General features: G+C 34.2%; 1 protein-coding gene across 4 annotated transcripts in view; it reads left to right on the forward strand.

The window, feature by feature from the left end:
- Nucleotides 1-5,970, forward strand: part of LOC141905831 (uncharacterized) — a 270,857-nt gene extending 264,887 nt beyond the window's left edge. For all 4 annotated transcript variants that reach the window (XM_074794884.1, XM_074794885.1, XM_074794888.1 and 1 more), the window contains one exon: nucleotides 4,085-5,970. In XM_074794884.1, coding sequence (XP_074650985.1) covers nucleotides 4,085-4,316 — 232 coding nt within the window. In that variant the 3' untranslated portion in view covers nucleotides 4,317-5,970. The remainder of the gene's footprint in view (nucleotides 1-4,084) is intronic.
- The last annotated feature ends 15,570 nt before the right edge of the window (nucleotides 5,971-21,540 follow it).

Raw genomic sequence — 21,540 nt, forward strand, 5'->3', positions numbered from 1 at the left:
TGGCTTACTCCTTATCCAACTGTCAGACCTATTCTTGATGACTGTTGTGAAATTTAGGCTTGCACCTACTCGTGTAATTACCTCTTTTAATTTTTTTGACTCATGGGACCGCTTTATTTTACATGTGCCAAACATTTATTGGGTCCTAACAAAAGAGCAGTTAATGCTGCTGTTCGTGGTGAGTTAGGACAATTTGCACTCCTTAAAAATTTGTTCCCACTAATTTTATGGTCTTTCGCTTTAGCGACGTCCATGTTATCGCACATGAAACTTTCTTGCTTTGGTACAAAATAACTTAAAAGCGAGGCTTAGTTTCTCCACAGGACTTACAAAACATTCAATGCAGTAATAAAATCTCTTACCCTATTGAATTTCATCGGCATCCGTTATTTATTGATTTAGTCATTTATTTGTTGTTGGAACTACATTTCGTTTTGGAAGAACACATGCCCTTTTACATATATTCATGCTTCACACACGTGCGCGGTACACACACTCGCTGCCATGTGATGTTTTAATCTGTGCATGCATATGAGAAGCTTGCCTCGCGTGTGGCCTAGTTAAAGTTTTCTGCAATATGATTCAACTGCCAGAGTTCGTTGTGGGCGGCCGTGAAAAGCAGTGAATTTTATAGAAGGACAGTAAAATTGGGAAAGTGGGAAGTGGATCTTGGAAGGTGTTCAATTTACGAAAATAAATTGTCTAACGTGAACAAACTTCGTCCATACTTCGATGAAATAAATAATATCGTCACACCAGTGTCTATTTGAGTCAGTGGGGAAAACCCACTACCATGTATATTCATGATTAATCATCATGCAGCTATGTGTGATGGAGATCATATCAATAGACAGATTTTCGTGAAAACTTCTTGATTCAATCAAGGGGGACGTCTTAGGCTTTTTTGATTACTTGGAGCACAGATTCTCTGAAATTCTGCCAAAAACTTCATGCCGAAGATAGGTATGTGTTTCCATTCAAAATTAGAAAATACATTTTTTTTCTTGATATTTTCGTCCTAATTTTCGATCTAATTGTCTGTAACAAGTCAATTTTCTCCCATCGTTTGAATTCAATCTGGTACTTATCACTCTTTTTCATCTGTTCTTAACCCTTTCCCCGCTTCTATTTCTAATTAAAAAATTGATTCTCATTACTTCTTTTTGCTTGTTTTGGGATATTCTGAACACGCGTGATTCTCCACACATTCGCTGAAATAATACCCACAAAACTATATATTTTCTGAACGATAAATGGTGGCCTATTCAGAAGTGCTCATTCCCAAACTTGGTGACCGCATCTTCCGGTCTGTCTTAGTGCTGCCTAAGTGCCTGCCTGAGATACCTTCATGAAGGTGTGTCAAAGCCTTAGGCAGTAACACGTAAGGCAGAATGACATATGATTTCCAAAGTCTGGATCCAGGGGCAGGTCTAGAAAATAAAACGTCCTTGTCAATAACAAGGCGCTCATATTAAACAAGAAACACTGGGTTTGGTGCTAAATTGACGCATAACAGCGGCACTAGGTTTAACCTGTTGTCGATAGACTAAGTCCTTAACTATCGATATGTCAGTGTCCTCGTCTTGTTACCGGGCTATTTCCACTGTCGACAAGCCGGCATGATCACTACCAACACTTACTGCTGAAACCTGACATTTTGGGGCGCTGGTCTGACTACAACTAGGGCAGTCCCCATGACGTTTCAGTTGTTAAGTGGATACGCCCGCGCCGGTGTTCAATATCGAAGTCATAGTCGGCCAACCGTTGTCCAGACTGAATGTTTGTAGACCGGAGCCATTTGCTGCATGGTCAGTACGCACCAAAATTTTTAGGCCGAACAGGTGATGCGTGTTCGATCATATCGACTAGGGCAAGCATCTCTCGCCTGGTGGCACAGTAATTCTCTCCACCACCCCGTAATGTGTGACCAGCATACGCGATCACCCTTTTGGACGAATTTGCCTGCACCAATTGCCCAGTCACTAGCGTCACAGTCGATAATAAATTTGCCTGCACCTGTCTCGAAATCAGGGAAGGCCAAAACAGGATGGCTAGTCAGTGCCATCTTTACGGCGTCAAATGCTCGCTGTTGCTCTATTCCCCATACAAAAACATGGCCCTTTTTAGTAAGTTGGTGTAGGGGACGACACATTTAGAAATCCCTTCAATAAACTTTGAGTAATAGGTCACTAACCCGAAGAAACGGTGAACCTCTGAAACCGTGGTTGGAACAGCCCAGTTCATGATTTTCTCAACTTTGGACGGGTCAGCCTCTATATTATAGAGAGCGATATTGAAGTTGGCATCGAGCCAATTATGTAAAATTGTGGTACGTTTTTTATGTGAACATTTGTTTCATTGGTTCTCAGCTCAAACGACGTATAATCGATGCGATCAAAGACATGGCAAACCTGCGTCGATTCAGTGGTCAACCTTGTTAAAATTCTACGAAAAACTGTTTTTTGCGGGAAAATTCTTAGCTCTTGCGTATGAAATTGCAATGACCTCGATTGGGGGCGTTGTCTCTACGAGTGAATGTGATTGGCTCTTTATGACATATATGGGGAATTCCGGCGCTACTAAAATAAGTATGGGAAAGCCAAAATGGCGAGCGTTTCTTTCGACTAGGTGTCGTACGCTCGCGAATTCCAAATGCTCAGCTGGTGACAATATAATTATTTCACATATCCGCCATTGGTATTGTTTTATTTTAATACCCCGTGATTGTTTTGATTGACATTGAAGTGTAAGTGAACATTCACAGGGCCTCCACGTGTGTGAATACTATTATAGTGAATACTGTAATACTATAATCTGGATTAACTGTATTCAGTGTATACATTTTCAAGCATGAATTCTCCTTTATGTATGTTAAAGCAGTTTGTGATTTACATATCATTGAACACAAGTATTTATACTGTTGAGCCCTATACTGTGGGAGAGAAATAAACTAGACGTCTTCTAATGCAGTCGTTTCGTCGTTCGTTCTGAGTCTACCAGGGAAGGCGTTTACAACGTGCGCGCTGAGTGCTAATCATTAGACTGTTGCACACACATGCTCGTACTAATACAGTATACACTTTTATATATGGTGATACTGTAATAACGCTGCTTGCTGGCGCGTGCAGGTTCGACATGAAAATAAGCTTTCATTTAAGCTATTATAGCAGAAGATGAGCGCTGTTTTCTGTTTGATAGAATTTGTAATAAATTGTAATTTCTTGTGACCTGAAAATACTTAGCAGCAAACTACAGGTATAGGTCGAGGTCTGAATATTTTAGTGGTATTAAAACGATCTACTGTCATACACCGATTTAATAACAGGACCGGTATGTTTCGTAGCTTCCTCGGAAAAGATTGTCAAGATTATTTAGCCACGCTCTGATTTGTGATATCATATGAATTTGATTCAAAAATTTTTCATTTTGTGAAAAATATGTTTTCCAAATATAAAATAGTTTTCCTGCCTACCTGCACCCTACGGAATTTTGGATGTGGAAATGTATTTTTGGCCTCCATTTGACTTCAAAATAATTATTTCAGAAAGATAAAATGAAGTAATAGAACTTCCAATTCACAAATTAAAAAGATTATTCATAAGCAATGCCCTTGCCAAACAGGCTCCAGTTTTCAAGGTAATCCACACTTTGCCCATGGGAAATTTATTTTTTTGTATCCTTAGCCCATAGATTCAACTTCCCAAAGTTTGTATTTTCTGTCATCGCCATCCAACATCATGTAGGTTCATTGGTAAATAACTATAATTTCAGACGTGACAATTAATGAAAGATGGTAGCACCTGTCAAACATCGTGAAATATTAGTAACTAACAATACACCGCACCGCAGTGTAGATGCTCTATAGTGGTATTCCCGTTATTCAACACACTGGGGTGGAATTGTCCAAATTTTCAAATTATCTCCAGCACTATAGGGTAACTAACAGTTAGCACTGAATTAAAGTGCAATAAGTAAAATCAATCACTGTAGCCCACAAAATTATTAACATGGTTCGACCATACTGTCACTGCATCAATAATGCATTACTTCCTCTTCTTAATATGTCATAAATGTTATTTTTCAGATCAAAAGATGTTTCACGTATTGAAGAAATTAATGAACTAATTGCCAAATCTCAAGTACGTGCACAGGCAATGCTATCAAATTCCTTTGCACTCGATGAAACTTCGCTTAACAATTTGAGGTTTTCACCAATGGTTGGCACACCTACTGCATTGTCACCTGCATTTGCTACCAGTACACCACGGGTTCCATCAGTAAATTCCATGTTTCGACCCATTGATTCCAATAAATAACCATGAGATTTCATAAATAGTCAGCCCTTGACTATCAAGCACTCTGTTTTCATTGTGATTTTGAGTTTCTGATTAATAGAATCGTTTTATTGTCAACTAGGATTAATTTCAGTTATCTACACTTTTCATTGTTACCAACGCCATTGTTTTAAGTATAATTGCTATTATATCATGTGCTTGTATGCGAGGCAATTTATGCTATCACCAGCTTGATTTTTTTAGCTAGGAAACACGAACTTAAGGAACAGAATTCGTAGTTTGCTCAAACTTTTTGCAGTTATGGTGAACATTTCATGCAGTATGCAAGCTTCCTTTAATTTAGTTACTAAATTGGTAAATTGGTAGCGTTTTCATGAATAAAAATTTTTTTGCAATTTTTACTGCCCCAGCGGACGAGCTTAATCAGTGTGGGAGACCTCCTTTGTTACTGCGCTCAAACGTCATTCATGCAGTACCCTGTAATTGGCCGTGTTTTTGAATTCTTGCGATAACAACTATCTAGACACTGGATGATTGGATTTACTATAATCATACCCAATTAGCTGTACATTTCAAATCACAAAATTAGTGCTATTCGCAAATACCAATTGAATTTGATTTCATTGCATGAATTCAATTTAATCAATACTCATGATAGACTGAAGCAAATGAAATACTTGAATTCTGTTTATAATATATAACAGGTTTTACAGGTTTTTATAAGCATGTTTCCTCCTACAAAACAAGCGGTTTGCTATGAACAGCAGCGATATTCATTTACATGTCTATTTACCTACATCGTAAAATTGACTAAACTGTACAACTGTGTTTACTCATGTCATCATCCATCGGTCTCATCCCTTAATGACTTAATGAAGTTACCGCCAAAATGAAATTTTCAATTAATCCACCCTTTGATCCGTATGCTCCTTGTGTATTATATGTTGTTTGTATTAACCCATGTAACTGTATTGAAAGTAATGTTTCATGGAATAAATATGTCTATGAAATACAGCGCAGCTATTCATGTTCCATGTTTGACTCATTCAACATCCGGTTACATTGTTGAAAAAATAGCCTAGAGCACTATGATAGCGCTCTATTTTTTATCAACTGCATCATCTCTTTATTTCTATTAGGGACCTTCCATATAGTATATACAAAACATTGCGTCGATGAGTCGTTCCGTTGATTTCGGCTACATGTTTTCGTTCATGTTTTCCAGTTAAGTGCTGAGCCATTTGAGCGACCTATCATTGATACTGTTTCCTAATAGCCTGTTTAGTAATGGCTGATGTTGTACCTTATCAAATGCATTGTCGAAATCCATGAAGAGTAATTATGGCCTAACAGTCGATTTTCCAGAGTCAAATAAGACCATCTGATCCAATTGTCCATGGTTTCAAGTAGGTGTGATTGACTGTTTGTCAACCTACCTCTTATAAAACTGTGTTAACCGTTGAACAGGATTCTAAGACTGTGCAGAAAACCCGTCATCGCTGCTTTGCAGCTATTTTTCAAAATTATTATTCCGTATTATTATATCTACTTATCATAGAACTTCCTTAAGGGGCCGAATATCCTAGCGTTTGTACAGCCTAATTGACCGTTCAGGCCTATTTCACCAGTCTTAATATTTCTGCCATATACTGTGTATTCTTTTTTTGTAATTTTGTATTCCTCTTTTAAATGAAAATGTGAAATAAATTTCATTTTATATAATTATCGGTATCTGAAGTCATAATTCTAACAGTGGCAGATAATAATCAAAAGGTTGACTTATTTTATGCAATCTATGCAACTACATCTTCGGAGATTTTTAAATTCCATTCATTATCCACCTTTGCATTCATTGTCCACTTTTGCGTTCACTTTTCATCCGCCCATACATCTATCGATAGAATCCAGTTATCGTGGAACCCAAAAACAAGCGTGTTCAGAAACAAGATTTCGTGGCAGTTATTGATTTTCACAGAGAGCAGGGCTTTGCGTTTTGGCTTACTGTAATAACAGGAATGGAACGGAACGAATTAAATTGAAATTTTGAAGACGCGTAGATGAATTTTTGGCCACCCCAAGCAGCTGCGCCACAACGTGGGACTTACGCGAAGCAGTAGATTGCTAACATGGCCACACTTCGTATATTCGTTAAGGATATAATATTGTAGCAGAACAGGGATATATAAATAACCCGGCAAAAATAGAACCGAAGTCCAGTTCTATGTCATTAGTAGTGTTCAATAAGACAGAATTTGATTTGGCGTCCACTACTGGGTCCGTCCCAGGTCCATCCAATGCCGGAAGGGTATTGGGTAAGGGGATGTGGGATTTAACATCCACCCCGAGATAGATAAAAGAGAAGAAAATAACTAGGGAATAACTGTCAATATGATTCAACGCCGATGACTCGTAAAGGGGTAAGTAAATAAAGTGAGGCCTATCGCCGCCAGTAAACACTCCCGAGTGCCCACCGCAAAATCTCGTCCCCGCAGAGTCTCGTGGGATCAGCAAACAACTAGTCTGTACCTCAATCGGATATCCTCGGTAACGTTGGCGATAAATGTCTCTCAAATGTATACAAAGCTGTGCGGTCTGTTTCAAATCTCGTCATGGAGACCCGCGTGGCGATAAAAGATGAAAAAAATCCTGGACTTCGATATAATGCAGATCAACTCGTCGTATGAGATATGATACGAAAAGTACGTGTCTTTATTTACGAGATGGACATCCCAATAACACTAGCAACCATCATCAATACCAATAGGTTAGAGTATGATAACCACACTCAAACGTGGTAGACGGATAATAAGATAAAACCCCACTATGTACAAATTAAAAGAAATTTTAAAATCGAGAATTTATTCATTCAAAAAATAAAAAATACACGACGTTTGACGGAGGGATGATTTCCGGGTAGTTTTCTAGTTTTCATCACAATTATATATTCATGACACCATTTGGAATACTCTTCAAGGTCAAACTAATCAGTTCTTTCCGAACTAAAATCCATCAAAACCATCTGCATCTCCAAGGCTGATAAAGGCGGTAAACTTGTTATTCAAGATTTGATCGAGTACATATTTAAAATGTCTGCTATTCTCGGTGATTCCAATTTCTACAAATCCATCAAAAAGAAACCTTTGAAAAAGATGAACCAGCTATTAATTTAGGTTTGAAAAACATCTCAAATAAATTCCACGATCATTCATTCAGATTTCATCTCTAAATTCAACTCTCGGCTTCCAAATCATCCTTATGCTTATGGTATTCCTAAAATTCACGAACCCATTCACCTCATTTCTAATGTCAATTCTCCATCATATCGGCTTTCCAAATATCTGGCTAAAGTACTCTCCCCGGCTTTGGGTACTTTTTCTGACTCTCACATTCGGCACAATATTGATCTTTTAGACAAACTCAAAAATCTCAAACCTAATGGCCAAAATTTTATGTTTTTCGACGCTGTATCTTTGTTCACTAATATACCATATTGGAACCAACTCCCGGACACCAATATTGATCTCCCGATTCCTTTTGATTCCTGTTGATTGCTTACTTGAACTACTGGAACTCTGTACAACCAATCTATATTTCCAATTCGAAGACAGATTCGGCTCAAGTCCATAATAGCATTAAGTAGTGCCAGCAGAGATTAATCACAACGGACTGGTATTTGAAATTAATCCGCCCATATCGGGCTGATTGAATCTTACATTACGCCATACGGACGTACCGGCAAACCGACATACCTTCAAACCGACATACCTACAAACTGACACACCGACAAACCGACTTATTGACAAACTGACATCGGCATTTAACAAAAAAGATATATTATTTAACCTTATTATTAATAGCAATAACATACTGAATGCTCGGCGGATTTTATGTATCTTGGGTTCCACACGTCTAAAGGTTTTCCCGTTATTTCATTGTATAAATGCTTTTACCATAAGTCTATGAATTCAAACGATTATAAATAATAAAGCTGCAAAGCAGCGATAACGGGTTTTCTGCGAAGCCATTCAGGATGAAGAGAATTGAAGAAAATTTAAATACCGATACATGGAATAAAATGCATTGACAGATTCGAACCTTAATATGCAACCACTGTGTAAACGTCCAATGTGTCAGCTTTGAAACCGAACTTACGCGGACGTACAATCAATAAATATGAATTGATTCGACCAGGCATTTATTTTGGCATTCAAACTTTATGATACTGTATTATCACCACCCTTAAAAATGGGTGAACTCATAGTAATAACATTATGGCGTTATATACGAGAGTACAACACATCACTCATCACCACTCGTCACCACTAGTAATTTTTTTCCTTATAAATGGGAGAGAGTGAGTTCCAAACATTAAATAAAATGATGTTAATGAAAATCAATATTATTGTCCATATGTAGAAAATACATTGATAAATCTAATAGATCTCATCATGAAAAATCTGCAAATCATAAAGAAAATGTTATATATTTTGAAACTCCAGAAAATCCCAATGAAAGGAAAGAACAATAAGAAAATATGAAAAAAGATGAAATTAGATGCGATATTTGTAACGGATTTATAATAAAAATGAATTTTAAAAGACATCTTGAATCCAAAAAACACCAACAAAATCTAAGTTATAATGTTTTAGATACAGAATATTTTGATGATGAATTTCAACAAGTAATAGAATATATTTAAAAAAAATTATAATCAAATAAACCTTATATGAAAAATGTTAAAAATTCTATTGATTCATTAGAAATAAAAGATACAATTGAAATTTTAGAAACATGTAGTAAAATTGAACCTGCAGCTATTATATTTAGATTTTTTAAAGGCACAACAATTGAAGATTATAGAATATTTATTGAAATAATGGAAAAAATAATGGATTTCGTAACAGATGTTGAATATCCAAAATAGTCTTTTAGGAACAGTAAGTTTTATAAAATCAGAAGAAAAAAGGGATTATGAAAATAGAAAAGAGATTAGAAAAAAATATGTAATGAATTTAAACGTCATATCGAAGAAAGATATTTTGAGGGTTCCAATATAAACAGTCAATGAAAATATGTTTTTAGATTTAAATATCCATAATACAAAAAGGAATAAAAAATCAAAAATTAATAAAAGGTTTACTAATGATTCAAACAAACAGAAAAGATTTACATTTATAACAGAAAAGAATATTGAAGCATCATCTTATGTTAAATATTACCATTTACTACAAAAGCAGTAATAAATGTTCAAAATATAACTGCATAGCAGCGATAACGGGTTTCTGCCTAATTGGGTCATATATTGAACTGGGAAGCGTACGAAGATTTCATCGAAATAATTCTAGCCCATAACATATGGCTATTGCCAAGAAGCGCAACCTGGGTAAACATTATGCTGGATATGTGAATATTAGGAGTCCATTTGTCAAAGCATCGAAGCAATACAGTCCAACTTGTTTATGTCTAAGATGATGCGCACGGGGCAGGGCCGTCATCATATTGCTGACTTATCCAAATTACGCTTACACAGCGCAACGTTTTTCAGTGTGCAAACTCCGTCGTACTCGGCATTATAGGACAGTGAGGAATTGATTTTTAGCCACCTGAGCCCTTGGCTTGATTCGAGCAAAAGACCTTAAATGACTTCACAGAATTTGATTATGAGTCTAGGATTTTCTAAATTTTTGAAGAATGCTTTCTCTGGTTTTGAGATCGATTAAAATTCACTCCTGAATACATTAGTAAAGAATTAGTCAAATATTCTTATTTTATTGAAAGAAATTCTACTGAACACAGATTTTGAAATGAATTATGTGTCGATTGATCCAGGCGAAGTAATTACAGCTAAATCAACTGACGATCAACAAGGTGGAGTTTTCATTTATCTTCGGATAATTTGTCTACCCCTGATGATACAAGCATTTTGGCGACATCTTTTGAAACCTCAACGCTTTATCTGCGCGTGTCAATTAGTCAGTGACAGTCGATTTTCATGCCATCTGACCTCTTTCCACTTGTAATTAAGTCATCTAATGTAAGAATTACTCAGTTATGTAATAACATAGGCCTAATAGAGGAGTGGAAGAAAGTATAACAAATATTCAAATCGTGCGTTTGTCCTGAAACATCTATTACTACCGTCTCGCAGAGCATAGACACCTACCGTTAAGCCATGTGGAATTGGTATTTTAAGGGCTATTCGGTTTACTCCAAAACAAGTCTCTGATAAACTTTTAAAAGCTTCATAAGCGCACAGCGAGCGCCGAAGGCGCGAGCTGGAAGCTCCTTAAGTTAATCGCGCGTATGAGGCAAATTCAAATTTTCTCTATTTCTCCATACCGTCCTTCTCAAAAAGTGTAGTTAACATCCGGGACACATGGGCATTGGCTGAATCGCGGCAACGAAAATGACGGTCACGGACGGACTTTCGTCGAAACTTGCGGGCCGCATCGTGCGGGTAGTTTAAATACGTCAATGAAGGATAACAAAATGATTTTGTGTAATTTTCAGAATATTTACAAACAATATTCACAAAATATTGTCAAAAAATGTTATTTTTAGTTCGTATTTCTCCGTAGAAATCGATTGGAAGACTGGATTCGAATCCCACAAAAAGCACAGTCCCTTAGCAACGGGTTCGAATTTTTTAGAATAACAAGCGCGCCGGTTTCACAGCATCACTAAGGGTCGAGTCCCAGAGAAAAATGCGCGCGCGCGGTCCGCGTGTTACAAAATGACCGTCCCGCTGATCCACATAAGTACTGAATAATTAACTCGCCAAAAATTTTGCCAATCCCTGGGAGTAAAATGCCGTGCGTTTTTTAACATATCTTATCTTTATGTGTCTTTTACTCCCGTTTTTCAAACGTTATTCCCCTTTTCCGTTTCGAGTAAAATTCGTATGCCGCTATAATCCGTATTCAAAATACCGTTGTTCCATTAATTCCGTACCCATGCAACCCGTTGTAATACTTAGGAACAAATCTTTAGTGTAAAACATATAAAACTATTGAAGCCATGAGATTTAATGTAAAAATCTGACGTTTTTTAACTACAGAAAAATTTATTGTCGTGTAATCGATAAAACAATAGGCTCTCAAGGCTCAACTCCAAAATAGGTAAAAGTAGATCTGCGGGTTGGTTCCAATGTTTTCACTGAGAAAAGTATTAATACGAGCAGATCGATAGAAAGAGGCACGTGAAGTAATTTTCAGAAGTCGACAATCCGGCAATCGGCATACAGAAACCTGATATTCGACCATTTCTCGAGTCGACAATCGGTAATCCGCAATCAGAAACCTGATAGTCGACCATTTCTCGGATCGGCAATCGGCATTCAGAAACCTGATTGTCGACCATTTCTCGAGTCGACAATCGGCAATCTGCAATCAGAACCTGATAGTCGACCATTTCTCGCCTCGACAATCGGCATTCAGAAACCTGATTGTCGACCATTTCTCGAGTCGGCAATCGGCATTCAGAAACCTGATTGTCGACCATTTCTCGAGTCGGCAATCGGCAATAAGAACCTGATAATCGACCATTTCTCGCCTCGACAATCGGTAATCAGAAACCTGATTGTCGACCATTTCTCGAGTCGGCAGTCGGCAATCAGAAACCTGATAGTCGATGATCTGGTCATTCTCGTCAACATTTCAGAAAAAGTAAAATGATATAGATGCTGCGATTGTGAGGGTGAAATAGATGTGATTGTGAGGGTGATATAGATGTTGTGATTGTGAGGGTGATATAGATGCTGTGATTGTGAGGGCGATATAGATGCTGCGATTGTGAGGGCGATATAGATGCTTCGGGTGATTGGTTTCTGATTGCCGATTATCTTCGGTCACGCCACCGGGTGCCTACCTTCAGCAAAACCTACATTTTTAGGCCAGCCGTAGGCTGAGCCTATTACTATACAAATGGAGCGAATTTAAATGACATGGTTTCCACACAAAAGGCTCTTTTGCTTGCCAAGTGAGGGCATATTCGAACAAATCACGTATTTAAGCGTAATCCATTCTCGGAATCGTAGCGAGCAGAATTTTGAAATAGGGTCTCATAAAAATGTTTTCTGCATTTTTCACGAAAGTTAAATCGGGAAAATTTCAATTTTTATCAGCCAATCAGGAAGTTGTGTCTTCCCTGTGATTGGTTTATCTGAAAATATCAGCAGCTGTTCACGTGAATTATCGCGATTTCATTACTGGCGCTTTTGCGCATGACGTCATGTATCAACACGCGACAATACTTCCGCGTTCGCTACGTGTTCGCTGATTGGCCCATTTACTGGGAAATTCCACAGAAGCCTAATGTGGTTTGTTACAAGCGCTGTGACTGGCATTGCTTTAGCTTAGTGGGTTCGAATCCCTTGACGGGTGAAGATGATGGATCCTATCAATATCTATTGAAACAAATAAGTTTCCCGGTTGGGCAGCCGCGGATATCTACCGGAAGTGTTCCGGTTCGATATTTCGAGGTTTCGAGGAATTTTGGAGTGATATTGAAATCCGGTAAATACCAGCGGTAGATTGTGAAAACCCATTGCATGATATTTGTATTACTTAATCTACGAAAAGCGTCGGGGCCGCGCCAGGAGTTTTCGTGATTCAAGTAGCGCAATAGCCTACTTCTTCGTGTTCGTCCACCTCAATTTTCATTCCGCCGATCTCTGACACGGCTCTGTCCCCGTCGGCGCTGTGATTGCACTTTCGTACCACCAACATTTTTTATTTCTATATCAAGGAGGTCTGGAGAATAAAAAAGTCAAAATTTGGATATCACATAGGCCTGATTTCATCGAATAAGTCGACCATGGTCGTTACGTTTCCGTACTTATTACCACCTAAAACCGTCTGAACAATTTTGTCACAACCAACATTTCGTTTACAGATATCAGGGTTCACGTGAACCCGCGGTCGTCTACTGTTTTACTTCCGGGTTTTATTTTAAGATTTAAAATTGTATTTCAAGATCGATTTCTATGAAATCTTTAGTTGATTTGGTGTTTGGGAGGAATTTTTATTTGCTCTACAGAAAATTCATCCTTGACAATTGCGCATGGTTCGCGAAAAAAATGGTTTTACCAAATCGGGTGTATGACCTTGATATGCTAATTAGCCATGTGCCCGAATTGCAAATTCAATCAAATTTTATTCTGCCAAAAAATGTTAAATAGAATTCGCTTTCCGAGAGTTAATGGTACGCTGCATGGAACAAAGTTGTTGTGAGATGGGTCTTGAAGCTATTGAGGTCGAGAGATAACCATCTAGATAGTTCGTGAGAGTTCCAAAGTTTTGAAGAGGCTTCAAGGTAATGTCTTGATATTTGGTTTATACGTGTATCTACCCTAGACACATCTTCAGGCCAAAAACTGGCCCTGTCAGATTCAAGATGGCCGACTGGCAGCCATTGTTGTTCGCCAAAATCAGCACTTTTTACACATTTTTGAAGTTTTCGAGGGAAATTTTGAAGACACTTTCATCAATAACCTTGATCATTCGTATATATTTGTTTCCCCCGAGGGCCCATCGGCATGAGAAAAATTGGGTCGATCGGACTCAAGATGGCCGTCCTGTGACCTTTTTTGTTCCCAAAAATGTCAATTTTGGCCTGAATTCTGAGTACTGTAGCTTTCTAATGGTGTGCCATGTTTCATTGCAATTTGTAATGGGTATTCTTTGGAAAGGGATCTTTTATATCCGAGAGGGTATTTTTGACCAGGCAATTATGACGCACTTGGCGGCCATCTTGGAGTCATCAGTACTCATTCGTAGGTGGAAAAAAGTTTTTCCACATCATAATTGATACTTAAGCATATTTTGCAACTATAATCAATTGGAAAGTTGTAGCTCATGTTCTATGATCGAGGTGAGTTTCAAGCTCATTGGTTTTTGTTTATGGCCACCAGGAGGCGTTGAACAATACAATAACTTAGTATTTCTATATTACATTCGTACCTTTGCATATTTTGCTACGACAATCAATTGAAAAGTTGTAGCTCATGACATGGTCTATGATCTTGGTGAGTTTCAAGCTCATTAGTTTTTGTATATGGCCACCAGGGGCGTTGAACAATACAATAACTTAGTATTTCTATATTACATTCATTCCTGCTGTCTGTGTTAACACACGATTTTACTATGTAAATGATATTGAGCAGGGAGTGTATATTGATAAATATAACCCACAGATTACATCATTTATAAAAAGCAAATCTGACAGGCTGGCCATTGTGCCCCTTGGGGCTCTTGTTTACAATGTAGAACTTGGGAACACATTTTAGCTATTAAAGCCGTTCGTAAAACATATCAGATAAGTGCATATATAATATCATGTAAGATCTATTGTCGTATCAAAGATAAAACAAACAAGGCTTTCACTTTGTAATCAACACTCCCAAAGCATGTTTTTTTCGCAAAAATGAATTCCTTTTCTATACATGTATTTGATCACGGCGAATCTTCGCTCGAATAGATCTTCGATATTTGGGGTGATTTTCTTTGGCTACGGACCACGCCGAACACAGGTGCCCTCGCAATACCTATGTTTTTTACAATGTAGAATTCTATATGAGTTGGGGAGGGCACTCGCCTCTATTTATTCATTAAAACTTAAGACTGGCTGTGCGCTTCACCAAGTTTCGACTTTGACATATTATCAAGGGTATATCGTAGGACTCTTGATGCTCGTGAATCATCATCCTATATAATAGACGTCCCTTTGATAAACGCGTATATGTGGATTCATTAAAGTGTCTTTTTAACCGAATCTGACTTACTGACAAAGTCAGAAAAAAATGACGTCAGAGTACGTCCGGTTTGAAGTTCATGGGGAAATCGGAAGTAGAATTACGTCACGCTAAAATCCGGCAGCGAAGTAACTAAAATCCGGCAACTTTTGGATCGGGTGATTTCAGAATGTATTTATTTCGTGAAATTTCGACCAAGATTGGATCGTTGAATCGTTTAACAATGAACCGCGTTGATCGATCCTATTCCAGAGCGATTTCATAAAAAAAAACGCGGCCGGTCCGGCATCGCGCACGGGTTCGAATCCCGGAGAATTACGCTCTAGCGCCCAAGTACCAGCAGTCAACCCCAGCCACAGCACTGAAATATTTAATTATTTTATCAAATTAAATGACTCTAAAACAGCGATGAGAGTTGCGTTAGACTGAGTCGTACGATTTGCTTAAAATTTCACGGCAGCGCGGTGGATCGCCGATCGGTCTCGCTCGAGCAGCAGCCCCAACATCGCGGTCGGCAACAACATTTAGTCTCCGCCCCTTCTTTCACCAAATAAGGAATTTGGTACCGCTAGCCACGTGCACTGCTTATTTACTTGAGCCGTAGATTCCCGGTACTCGACATTACCGGAGGATTAGAAACAAATTAATATTTTTCGTAAGAGAAATCAATTTTTGTATTGACATTTGAATTTTTCTGCTGATAATTAATTAATTCGATTCTTTCTGGGAGAAAATAATTTTCCGATTGATGCGTTTTAACGCGTCTTCCATTTTTCTCCGTAATTAAAAAATTCGTAGTTATCTTATTGTCCTTTTGTTTTCGAATGGTGCTAATTTCTAAATTAACAACCAGGTCAAAATTCTTCAATCTTGCAAAAAACGAGTCTCAGTCTGACTTCGTCTTCACTTCGAAATGTCGGTTACAGTGGTTTTGCAAAGTGGTTTAAACCATCGAATAATTCTAGATACACTAATCTAAATTGAAAAACAGTGCAACGGGTAAGCCAAATTAATATTAATAAATAATTCATTTGGAAATTAGGTCAAGTCTTTTTTTCTGGCAGAAAATTGAATTTCATTATCTTAAAAGCCCAAATTTTCTATAACCAGAAATGAATCAAACCTAAGATTTGCAGTAGTAATAGGGGTAATGGGCTTTCAAGCCAAAGGTCGAACGGTCGAGCTCATTAAAAAACAAAACATTAAAAGTAATTTAAAACTATAATATATTTTCATAACCGTGTGTATTCTATATTATAACTAAATATTTATTCTAAGATATCAATAATTTAAAAAGCATATTGTATTAGATCAATTGGTCGCTCCACTTCGCTGCCGCTCCGCTCCGCGACCAATTGATTTATTTACAATACACAAATTCATATAATCAAATATATTTTAATAATAATTATTATTATATTATTAAACTGAAATACACACGGTTATGAAAATATATTATAGTTTTAAATTACTTTTAATATTTGTTTTTAATGAACTCGACCATTCAACTATTAACCTGAAAGCCCATTACCCCTATTACTCTTAAAATAATCATATATATGAATAACATTTAAATTGACAGATTATTCAATATAAAAGTATATATTTACAACATTATTTCAATATTCATATTTGTGTGAGTTAGATTTTTAAACATTAAAAGTGTTAGTAAAGTGTGATTGAAATAATACATGATATAAATCATTGAACTTCTAAAATCAATTAAAAAAAAAAATTTAGTATTAAAATGGAAGCAAATAAGTACTACTGTCCAACATGTAATATCAATATAGATAAATCCCAAAAAGCAAGACACATTAAAACTAAAACACATTTAGAGAATAAATTGAAATTAGAATATGAAGATGATATATTAGAAACTAAATTAGATGAATTAAAGAATGAAAAAGAAACATACAAATGTGATACATGTAATCAATCATTCAGTGATAAAAGATATTATAATGAACATTTAAAATCTAAAAGTCATATTAGAAATAAGAATAATGATATTTTAGGTGAAGATTATTTTGATAAAGATAGTGATAAGAAACAGAAGACAATTAAAAGCATAAAAAATAAATTAAACAATAAAAGACCATACATGGAAGATAAGAAATTATATTAATTCATTAGATAATAAAAAAGATATAGAGATAACCGAAGCATTTAAAAGTGATATTGGTCCAGCAGCTATCGAGTTTAGATTTCATAAAGGAAAAACTTTAGAAGAAAATAAAAAACATTTAGAAAATATGAAAGAAATAATAAAAATAATAACTGATGTTGAATACCGTAAAATAAGTATTTCATCAAAAGTTAAATTCATAAAATCTGAAGATAAACCAATATATAATATAAATTCTCATTCACAACATATTATTTCAAAACAACATATAGATGATAAATTAGATAAATGTTATAATGAAGTAAAAACTAAAATAGAAGAGAAATATTTTGAAGGGTCTGGTTTAATATTTGATGAGATAATATTTATGAATTTACATGTTTATAACACAAAATATAATAAGTTAACTAAATCAAAACCAATTGATGAAAATAATGTATCATATTATAAAGAACCAGATATTGAAGCATCAAGTTATATTAAACTACCATTTAAAACTAATGCTGTAATAAATGTACAAAATGTAGATGATAAATGTTTTCTATGGGCTATAATAAGTTGTTTACACCCAGTTGAAGATTATAAACAACATAGTTTTAGATTAACTCATTATAAACAATTTGAAAATAATTATAAGATAGATAAGTATCCTGTTAGAATTAAAAACGTCCCAAAGATAGAAAGAGATAATAATTTAAGAATAAATGTATTTGATTTAATCAAATTACCAAATACAAAAGGTAACAATATAAAACATTATACATTAGAACCTTTATATCTATCAAAAGATTATGATTCAAACGATGTTATAGATATACTATATGATGAGAATCATTATATGTGGATTAAACAAATCGATTTATTTTTTAAATCAGAAAATGATCACCATAAAATATATCTTTGTAGAAAATGTTTACATACATTCAGTAATGAAAGTACATTATTAAATCATAAACAATTATGTGAAAATCATGATTATTGTAAATTAGTTTTACCAAATGAAAAAGATAAAATATTAGAATTCAAAAAATATGATTAGAAAAATAAAGTTTCATTTGTTATATATGGAGATTTTGAATCATTAAATAAAGAACTAACTGATCAAGATAGAAAAGAAATATATTATAAAAGAAAGAAATTAAATTCTAATGAAAATGATTTTTCAGATGAACCACCAAAAACAAATACTATTTAAAAGATTCATCAATCAGCTGCAGCTTTCGGGTTATATATTAAATCTGATTATCCAGAACTAATTGAAAGTGAATGTTATGATTATAGAAATGAAAATGTTATCAATCATTTTTGTGACTTATTAATTGAATATGAAATAAGATTTAGTAAATTATTGAATACAAATATAGAAATTATAATGACAGAAGAAGATAAAGAAGAATTTGCGTTTGCAGATAAATGTTATTATTGTGAAAAGATATTTAATTTTAAAGATAAAAAAGTAAGAGACCATGATCATTTGAACGGAAAGTTTAGAGGCGCTGCACATGAGAATTGTAACTTACAAGCTAAGAAAATTAATTTTGTACCAGTTATATTTCATAATCTATCAGGATATGATGCACATTTATTCATCAAACAGTTATGTCATAAAATAGAAGAAATTAATAATGAAATAGAAAGATTAAATTCAAATAGATCAAAAGATAAAATACCAACTTATAAATTTAGAATGTTAGCTAAAACATCTGAGAATTATATATCATTCCAATTTGGTTGCCTAAGATTTATAGATTCATATAGATTTTTAAATAGTTCATTAGATAACTTATCAAAATCATTAGTTGATGATGAATTAAAGATATTAAAACAACACTATCCAAATAATGATGATTTTAAATTAATGAGATATAAAGGAGCAATTCCATATTCATTTTATAAATCACATAATGACTTTAATATAACTGAATTATTGAAAGAACAATTCTATGATGAATTAAAAAATGAATATGTTAAAGATGAAGTCTATAATAGAACATTGAATATTTGGAATCATTTCAAAATAGAAAATCATGGGCAATTAGTAGATTTATATCTAAAATCAGATGTATTATTATTAACCGATATATTCGAAAGGTTTAGAGATGTAAACCTAAAATATTTCAATATTGATCCTTGTCATTGTTATTCTAGTCCAGGTTTAACATGGGATTGTGGTTTAAAATTTACAGATATAAAAATGGATTTGTTAACAAATATAGATCAATTATTATTATTTGAAAAATCTATTAGAGGAGGAGTTTCAGGTGTATTAGGCGATAGATATTTCAATGTAAAGGATAACCCTGGATATAAGTTATTATATATAGATGCAAATAATTTGTATGGATGGGCAATGATGGAACCACAAGCTTATGGAGTATTTGAATTAACTGAAGTTTTACAGAATGAAAATAATGATAAATTTGATTGGAAGAAAAGAATTCTAGATATTGCAGATGATTCAGATACTGGTTACTTCTTTGTTGTAGATTTAGAATATCCTGAAGATAAAAAATTTAAATCTAGAAATCTAGCATACTGTCCCGAACATAAAACTGTAACTCATGAAGAATTATCAAATTATCAAAAAAGAATTGAACCTGAAAATCATATTCATACAGAAAAGTTAATGGTAACTCAAGAAGATAAATTTAATTATGTAGAACATTATAGAATGTTAAAGTTGTATTTGAATCAAGGAATGATTATAAAAAAAGTACAAAGATATATTTCATTCAGCCAATCTAAGTGGTTAGAAAAATATATAGATTTTAACACCAAACAGAGAACTGAAGCTAAAACTGATTTCGAAAAAGATTTCTTCAAGTTCATGAATAATGCATTCTATGGTAAGACTTGTGAAAATATTAGAAATAGAAATGATATTGAGTTAGTTAGTAATGGTAAAAGGATAAGGCATTTACAATCATATCCTAAGTTCATTGGTAACAGAATATTTGATGAAAATTTAGCTGCAGTTAAGATGAGAAGAACATCAATGAAATTTAATAAACCAATCTATGTTGGCGCTTCAGTTTTAGAATTATCAAAATTACTAATGTATGAATTCTATTATAATGTATAACAACCACTTTTTGGAGAAAAACATATAGAAATATTATATTTTGATACTGACAGTTACATATTTAAGATAAAAACTGATAACATAACAGATGATTTAAAAACATTAAAACATCATTTTGATTTTAGTAATTATCCTTAAGATCATGAATTGTTTAGCAATGATAATAAAAAAGTTCCTGGTAAATTCAAAGATGAATTAGGTGGTGAAGAAATGATAGAGTTCATAGGTATTAGATCTAAAATGTATTCATATAAAACTAAAGAACATGAAGCTAAAAAAATAAAAGGAATAACCAAAAGTGTAGTAGAAAAGAATATTCATTTCAAAGATTACATCAATTGTATATTCAATGAAGAAGTTAGAAAACATAAGATGAGATGTTTAAGATCTGAAGATCATGAAATGTTTATTGAAGAAATTGAAAAGATAAGTCTAAACCCATTTGATGATAAAAGATATATTCTGGATGATGGAATTCATACAGTTGCTTATGGTTGCAATTTAGATGAATACTTAAAATTTAAAAGAGAGGAAACAAAAGAGAACGAGATAATGAAAAGAGTTCTAACGTGTTAATCAAATTTTAATAAAAATATGTTATTAAAATGGAGAGTAAACAAACACACAGTGAGAACAACAAATTATTTCTAGATAGAATAAAAGATATCACAAATGTAAAATCTGTAGATTATAAATTCAAAAAGTTAACAGAATTAACAATTCATAAGAAATATCTAATTACAAATATTGATACAGTTACTAATAACTATGGAGATAAATTAGTTATACACTTAGAATATGAAGGATTAAAAGGAAATACACATAAATTCAGAACATATTTACCGGATAGATTTCATAGATTATCAAGTGAAGATCTAGAAGAATTATGTTCTGGTGATTTCTATTTCGTATACAAAGGTAAGAATGAAAAAGGGCATCATGAAATAGATTTCGAATAAGAAAATATGTAAAATAAATGGTAGAAATAAAAGAATACAGAATATTTGTTGATTCTAGAAAACTTACAAATTATAAATCTCATAATTTACTAGTACAATTAGATAGAGAATATAAAAATTGTGTAGATTTAAAATTAGTAAATATAAGTTTATGTAATTCTTTTTATAATATAACGGATAAAACTATTGAAGATAATACTTTTTTAATTCATATTGGAAATATAGATAAATGGTTTCATATAATTTTAAAACCAGGATTATATAATTTAGAAACATTAACTCAAGAAATTAATCGAAGAGCACGGTTGAAAATTAGAAGAGATGAT

The sequence above is a fragment of the Tubulanus polymorphus genome, chromosome 5 (assembly GCF_964204645.1).
Source record: "Tubulanus polymorphus chromosome 5, tnTubPoly1.2, whole genome shotgun sequence".
NCBI classification, from domain to species: Eukaryota; Metazoa; Nemertea; class Palaeonemertea; order Tubulaniformes; family Tubulanidae; genus Tubulanus; species Tubulanus polymorphus.